General features: G+C 31.8%; 1 protein-coding gene across 1 annotated transcript; it reads right to left on the reverse strand.

Moving 5' to 3' along the window:
- Nucleotides 1-2,921: 2,921 nt before the first annotated feature.
- LOC133200226 (ankyrin repeat domain-containing protein 66-like) lies at nt 2,922-6,581 on the reverse strand. Its single transcript, XM_061336042.1, has 4 exons — nt 6,494-6,581; nt 4,729-4,892; nt 4,032-4,260; nt 2,922-3,602 (listed from the first exon to the last, which is right to left on the reverse strand). Exons 2-4 carry the CDS (start codon nt 4,874-4,876, stop codon nt 3,521-3,523), a joined length of 459 nt encoding a protein of 152 aa, XP_061192026.1. The 5' UTR covers nt 4,877-4,892; nt 6,494-6,581; the 3' UTR covers nt 2,922-3,520.
- Nucleotides 6,582-7,142: the final 561 nt, after the last annotated feature.

Below are 7,142 nucleotides of genomic sequence, written 5' to 3' on the forward strand. Positions count from 1 at the left end.
CACAATTTCTTCTCCTCCTGTACAACTACTGGGCCAATTTCAACCAAACTTGGCACAGAGTGTTCTTGGTGAAGGAGATCCATGTTTGTTCAAATGAAGAGCTACACCCTCTTTCAAGGGGAGATAATTAAGAATTAAAGAAAATTTAATGGCATCTTTTAAAAATCTTCTTAAGAACCACTGAGTCGGAAAAGATAAACTTATTTGAAAGCTTCATTACATAGTATGGATTCAAGATTGTTCAAATCATGACCCCAGAGGTAGTTAGATTCAAGTTTGTTCAAATCATAACCCCAGGGTTGTAGGGTGGGGCTTCATTAGGCAATAAAAGTGTTAGATAGGAATGTAGAGGGAAAATCTTTAAAAATCTGACGAGAAACAGCAAATCCATGATTGTCAAATAAATATGGAAGCATCCTCAGTTAGAGAAAAAAATACTGAAACAAGAAATTTGGAGTAACTAGAAGCCTGGAAAAATTATGGGCATTAAAAATGTACTGCTCTGTAAAATTCAAGCTATTGACTTAAAGTTGAACATGACTCATGAATAACCTTAGACCATCTTTAAAAAATTGTTTGTTTGCCCTCTCTGGCTAAAAATGGCCCGACTCAAAACTTTTTTAACCTCCAGGAAACTATCATTTCTTTTTTTTTATTCATTCCAGAATTTTCTCTTCCTGACAAAACTATTTTTAAGTTTATAAATACCTTCAATTTCAAGATTTTGAACATCCAGCATTGATGTCGAAAAATTCTGGGGGAAAAAATTCTCCCACCTACCTACTGACCGACCCAATTTTTTTTTATCCTGAGTTGGGAGAGTTTTATCATTTATCATAAAGTACTTTCCCAGCAATGATAACAGAATTGAAGACTTTATTTAAAAGAATAAATCAAGAATAAATCATTAATGTCCAACATAAATCTGGCATAGCCACTGATATATAATTCAGTGGACATTATAAAATTTAGTAGACAAAAATTGCAAACTTTCCTTTTAAATCAACCTAGTGCTGCATATCTATATATAAACAGTGTATTATAATTTTTTATTTGAAAAATGTGGTAAGAAATAAGTGTAATATCTATATATTAAAATTTTATATCCACCTACTTGGTTAATATTAAATTGCCAGAAAGGTACCTCTAAAAATTCCAGAAATGTAAAAAAAAATAAATGTCAGAAAAAAAAAATAAAAAATGTCAGAAATGAAAATAAAAATTGTCAGAAATGCAATGCAAAATTCCGGAAATGAAATGCAGGGACCTGATTGCTTTCTGGCTACTTGCTAGTATGCACAACATGTACTGGTAGCTTACATTTGTCTTTGTTTACCGGTACATTCTATTGCATATTACTTGTATTTTTGTTTGTTTGTACTGCACTGACCTGTGCATTCTTTGGTAACTTGGAAGAAGCATACAAATGATGCCGAATGTAAAAGCAAGTGCATAAAATGTCCAAATATAGTAAAGGCCGTACTATACTCCCCACTTGAAAAGCAGGGGGGTGTATAGTGATGCGTGTGTCCGTTACACTTTGGGGTACCCATCTCTTATCCGCAACTCCTCTTACACCACTGAATAAAATTTAAGTGATACATACACCCCTGTTCCCAAATGAGAATAATGGCAAATTTCATGTTTTGCTATTGGAAACCCCAAATCAAGGTATGTGTTCGATCAAAATACAAAATAGGAGGTGCATAAAGGCACTGTGTAATAAAGATTCTGTGAAGTCTCAATACTGTAAATTTTTTCATTGATATAGGAGGAGTTGTGGATAAGGATGGGTACTCCCAATATTATAGAAAGAGTGGCTGCCATGGGAAACCCCAAGCATGTGTCTGATTGAAACATAAAATAGGATGCACAATGCCAGTATGTAATGAAGATTTCATGAAAGTATCATAAAATTGCAGTGAGTGGTGTAAGAGGTGTGGATTAGGGATGGTTATACCTTCAACAGACACCCCATCACTATATCCCCCCCCCCCTTTTTTTTTTCAAGCAAAGAGTATAACTAGAATTTTCAGAATACTTTCTGTTGACATTAAATGTTAAAATAAAATGAAAATGCTACCTATGGACTTCAAAAAAATATACAATGAAACAGCTATCACTGCTGACTCTAAATGTAGGAACAATTTTAGAATTGAAAGTCGATATAAAATGTGAAAACTACATTTATTGACTGTACAAATAGATACATGTCAATAGTCTCATCTTTGCTAGCCAAGTTTTCCTCACAAAGTTTGTAAGGATCAAGTGTAGTGGATCAGAAACTCTTGGCTATCAAAGATGCAATAGTCTAAGTAATGAATATTGAAATTATTCACATTGATTACAATAAATGTGAAGTATACAAATAAAAGCTGTTACAGTATATAGATATACTACTAGTGAAAGTAAAGATGGGCCAAAAAAAACCCTCTATTTTCCTTGGCAATATTATTGGGGGGTGAAAATTTAAGCAGTGACAAGATACGAATAAGTTACACAATTAAAGATACAGATTTTTGTGGAAGATATAAAATGCAGCTAAATGAAAGCTATGGAGTGTTAAAGGTAGACATCATAGCAGTCAATAAGCTATTAATTAAAGCATTAAATGTGAAAGTTAAGTAATAATGGCCAATGATTGTGTAACAGGAAAGGAGAAAATGTATGGCTGGACTGGGAATCGAACCCAGGACCCCTGCATCACTAGTCAGGTGCTCTACCAACTGAGCTACCCAGGCCGATATCCACAGCCCAAACCATTACAATTGAATTAGACCTTTTGTCGTCAAAGTATAAAACAATCAAGTCTTGTCTAGTTGACTTTGTGAAAAATAGAAGAAAAATCTTAGCTTGTAGTACCGTAAATCAAATGGCTGAATAAGACAGAAAACTTTTAATATATATGTTTTATTCCACAATTTTTATGATTTTAGAAGAAAAATTACTAGTAAAATGTTTAATTCATAAATAAATAAAAGTATTAACAAATGAATAAAAACAAACAATAAAATATTTTATGTTTCAACATAATCCAGCATTTTGCGAAAGTCAGTGCAGAAGATCGATGCACTTTATTTATGTACTTGCGGAACAATATTCCTATATAAAGTATATAAGTGTATAATCAGACTAGTGACCTGTGTTAAAACAAAAAGATTCTCTCAGTTTAAAACCTTTCATATTCATGCTTTATAAGCTTCAACATTACTTACAACAGAAAGTTTCATATTAGGATAAAACATATGTTCAACATAAACAATACTCAACATACATGTATGACATCATATATTTATAAAAATAATTCACATATGTCAAAAAAAACAAATTCCTGGCTCATGTATCAGGAAAAATCTTGTGATATAAAATGGAAATATATAATTTGATTTTTTTTTTCGCTGGAATTCTTCACTTATTTTGATTTCAACTTTCCTACATAAGAAGCACTTATTTGACAATAATACCATTTCTGAACACAGTTCTTTATAGCTCCCCCAAACAGGTTATATAGCTCCTCCGATCAGGGTTCTGAAGGGGATTCATCGTCTGAATTATCCGGTAGTCCTTTCTGCATTCTTTTCTGTTTTTGATTTAGTTCTTCTCTGCAAGAGAAAGCTCTATTAAGTATATGGAATACCTAGTACTTATAAAAGATAAAACATACAGAACTTTGTGTACAAACCATACTATTAAAAAGTTGATACAGTTGAACTTTGGAATCTCGAACACCGATATCTTGAATACCATGGATATTTCGAAGTGATTTGAAAACCCTAATCACTTATTCATGAAGTATTTTACCTGGGTATCTCGAACCCTTGGATATCTCAAAGAATTTTCTCAGTCCCATCGGGTTCGAGATAACGAGGTTTGACTGTATATTAAAAAATTTTTCTGAGTGAAGATCAAATCTAGATATGATCACCTTGCTTCAAAAAAGTCAGTGCACACTTTTCCTATGGCATGTTGATTAAGAAAAGTTTTTTTATGGTGTCAATAATCTGTAGCAGTAATGTTAGATGAAAGCTTACTGGTGCAGGTATTTGACACAGTCCTGAAATCCATACATCCTAGCAATATCAGCAGGCTTATCCCCATACTTGTCTCGCTTGTATATGGGTACATCTGCCACAACTAGGGCACGCAATACTGTCAGCTTCCCAGTCTCTGCTGCAAAGTGTGCTGGCGTCCAATTCATGTCTGCTCGAGCCAGTCCATCTGCGCCATGGTCCAGTAGAAGACGCAAACATTCTACGTAACCTGCAGGGAGGTATAAGTTTAAATTAAAACTTTATGATAGAAATGAACATACAGTTGAACATTGGTATTTCAAACACTGATATCTCAAATACCATGGATTATAATGTTTAAGCGATCTGGAAGTCCCAACGGCTAATTCTTTAAATAATTTACCCTCAATGTCTTGAATATACTTCATTATCTCAAAGTTTTTTCTCTGTCCTATCAAGTTCGGGATATAAAGATTTGACTGTATAAAATTTATGACAGAAATAAAATCATAATAAGAAATTTAACAAAAAAGTTACTTTAAAATTGGAAACCGAATACAGTTCTCATCTATGCCTCCATGGGTTTATAAATCTTCATACCATATGCATCTTTGCTAGCACAATTGTTTTTTGGTCCACTAACCTGGTCGATATATAAACATTAAAATGATATTGCCCATTTCTAAAATTAGCTGTTACAATGGAATTTCTTTATTACCTTTAGCACTCGCCCAGTGTAGAGCTGTTCTGTCCCGCCACTCAGGGTCTCTCAGATTAATGTCAATCTTCTTGCTAAATATAAGTTCCTCTAATGTATCATAATCACCAACAGAGGCTGCTTCATGAAGTTCTAGTCCTGATGTCATACTTCTTCAATGTATTCTACAAAAATACAAGTCATGAGTGACAGGATATACCTCTAAACTACATGCAACACTTCATAACTCTTTCATTATGTTTGATTATAGGCAAGGGCGAACCTTGTCATGCAAAGAATTTCTTCTCAAGAACAATTGATCACATTACAGTATATCAAGAGTTATGAATTTTTTATTTAGTAATATAAAAAAATGTTTATAATTATTGGAATGTACAAAATAAGTATTTTCAAAATTAATATCCAACTTTTTAATAATTTTTGTTTATGCATTAAGTTTATATATACTTGTTTATTAAATTTTTGAAAAATTAGAGATTTTATATTAAAAAATGAAATAAATTTATATACTTATGGCTTAAGAAAGTTAGATAACTCTTGCTCTTGTATCGACCGAAAATGGACCGAGATTTTAAAATAAATGCTCTCCTTTAAATAACTCGAAGATGAATTTTTACTTGTAGTTGGGAAAATCTTGCAGTCCCATTAAAAATATATCGCTTCACAAATTATGGGAAAGATAAGAGAATCTAAGCAGATACCCTCTTCTTAACAGTATCCTAGTAGTAACATTTTTAGCCTATGGCTTGGATCCTCTTCCTAACAGCATTATCCATACTAGTAGTAATATGTTTACGTTTTATGACTGGGATAATTTGTTTACCTTGCCCGTCTCTAGTAATGTTACAGTGTCAACACCACCATACTCTAATATACATAAAATGTACTTCTCATTTGACCCCAAATATCGATATCTGTCACATTTTCCAGGCTTTCTTTCCTATATTACTTATATTGTTCTTGATATGTTTGCCAACGGTTTTTCCGATGGCATCCAAAAATGACTTCTTCTAGAACCACTATTTATCGATGAGAGGTTTCGTGTACTTCGTATAATTATATCGCGAGAATAACAATCAGTGTTTAAGAAATTTTTTTTCACATTTAAAGTCTATACTTTTTAAATCTTCCTTATTTTAGGTTAAAAAAAATTATGAATCTTTATTACATACCTATTATACATTATTGTTGAAATAAATTTGGTAAAAAATAATAAATTTGAGAAATATACATTAATCATTGATTAAAAGAAATGTCTTCAAGGGAGATAATCGTAAATGTTATTTTCTAAAAATAAACAATCTTTGCTTGTCTTTAATCAAGTCTATGTGTCACACATGACACTGTCATTCAGTGAAATGGCTTGTCAAGTATTGTTTTCATAAATGCTATTTAGTGTCACACTATTTACACTTACTTGCTGATATCAATGAAAAGCTAAAACATTTATTTATGCCTATGACGCCTACATCAAAATTTAAAGGACGTTTCATGTTTTATCCACTTGCGGGAAAACACTAATAAACACATAACTTTATTCAACCATCATAGTTTTATTGGTACGAGCCTATTAAAATTTACTTATATTAAAGAATCAACATGCATCGTTGGTATACAACTTTAGATTATAAATTGCAGGTCACTTTAGTAATTTACGAAAATTACACGTAATGTAACACCTTAGCTACATGAGTAAATTGTTTACCGAAATATAACAACAACTGTTACAGGTACTTCTGGAAAAATGCCAAGTTATCTAACTTACCTGCTGTTTTAGCTGTGATCAAGTGGATTGGTCAATCATTCTCACTAATAGTCACTCGAATATTAAAATATGAAATAAAATAAACTGCAAAAAACGGAAAGGAAAAGTGGTTAACAGTAAATCCAGATCGATCCCGAAAGATTTCAAAATAAAACAAGCCAGGTCTTGAATGTTAGAAAGACCTTTAAATAAATTATCGATCTATTTTTCCTTAATCATATACGATTGATTACATTATTTAAAAGGGACAAGATTTGCGTATTAATGTAACACGAAACTGCAAGATTGCTGAAAACTGATATTTATATATTTTACACTGTTATTGCTAAATTTCAAGTTGAAATCATAATTGTTTTCAAATGTCGGTATTACTAAAAATGTAACTGTTTATACTGGCCTATTTCTTGAGATCTCTGTCGTAAATTGTGTACAGGTCGATAGTATATGCTTTTTTTTTTTTTTACTGAAATTCCTAGATCTAAAAGAAACCAAACAACAAATGAAAAACGAAACTTTTTTTGTTATACTAACGAAGTCATTCGACAAGTTTCGCATTTCTGGGTTTTTCTGTATCACAAATTATCTCTGTATATAGATATCTAGACAGCCTCAAATAAGATATCTATATATATACTTTACATATATACAT

This window comes from Saccostrea echinata, unplaced genomic scaffold, assembly GCF_033153115.1.
Source record: "Saccostrea echinata isolate AGI-Se365-2 ecotype Australia unplaced genomic scaffold, CSIRO_AGI_Sech_v1 ptg000037l, whole genome shotgun sequence".
In the NCBI taxonomy this organism is placed as follows: Eukaryota; Metazoa; Mollusca; class Bivalvia; order Ostreida; family Ostreidae; genus Saccostrea; species Saccostrea echinata.

What these genes read in the sequence shown, in the direction of transcription:
- LOC133200226 (XM_061336042.1), bottom strand. Translation starts at nt 4,876, where the DNA reads ATGACATCAGGACTAGAACTTCATGAAGCAGCCTCTGTTGGTGATTAT. An exon ending in ACACTGGGCGAGTGCTAAAG is followed by an intron (nt 4,261 to 4,728) that starts GTAATAAAGAAA and finishes ACCTCCCTGCAG; the next exon opens with GTTACGTAGAATGTTTGCGT. An exon ending in TGTGTCAAATACCTGCACCA is followed by an intron (nt 3,603 to 4,031) that starts GTAAGCTTTCAT and finishes TTTCTCTTGCAG; the next exon opens with AGAAGAACTAAATCAAAAAC.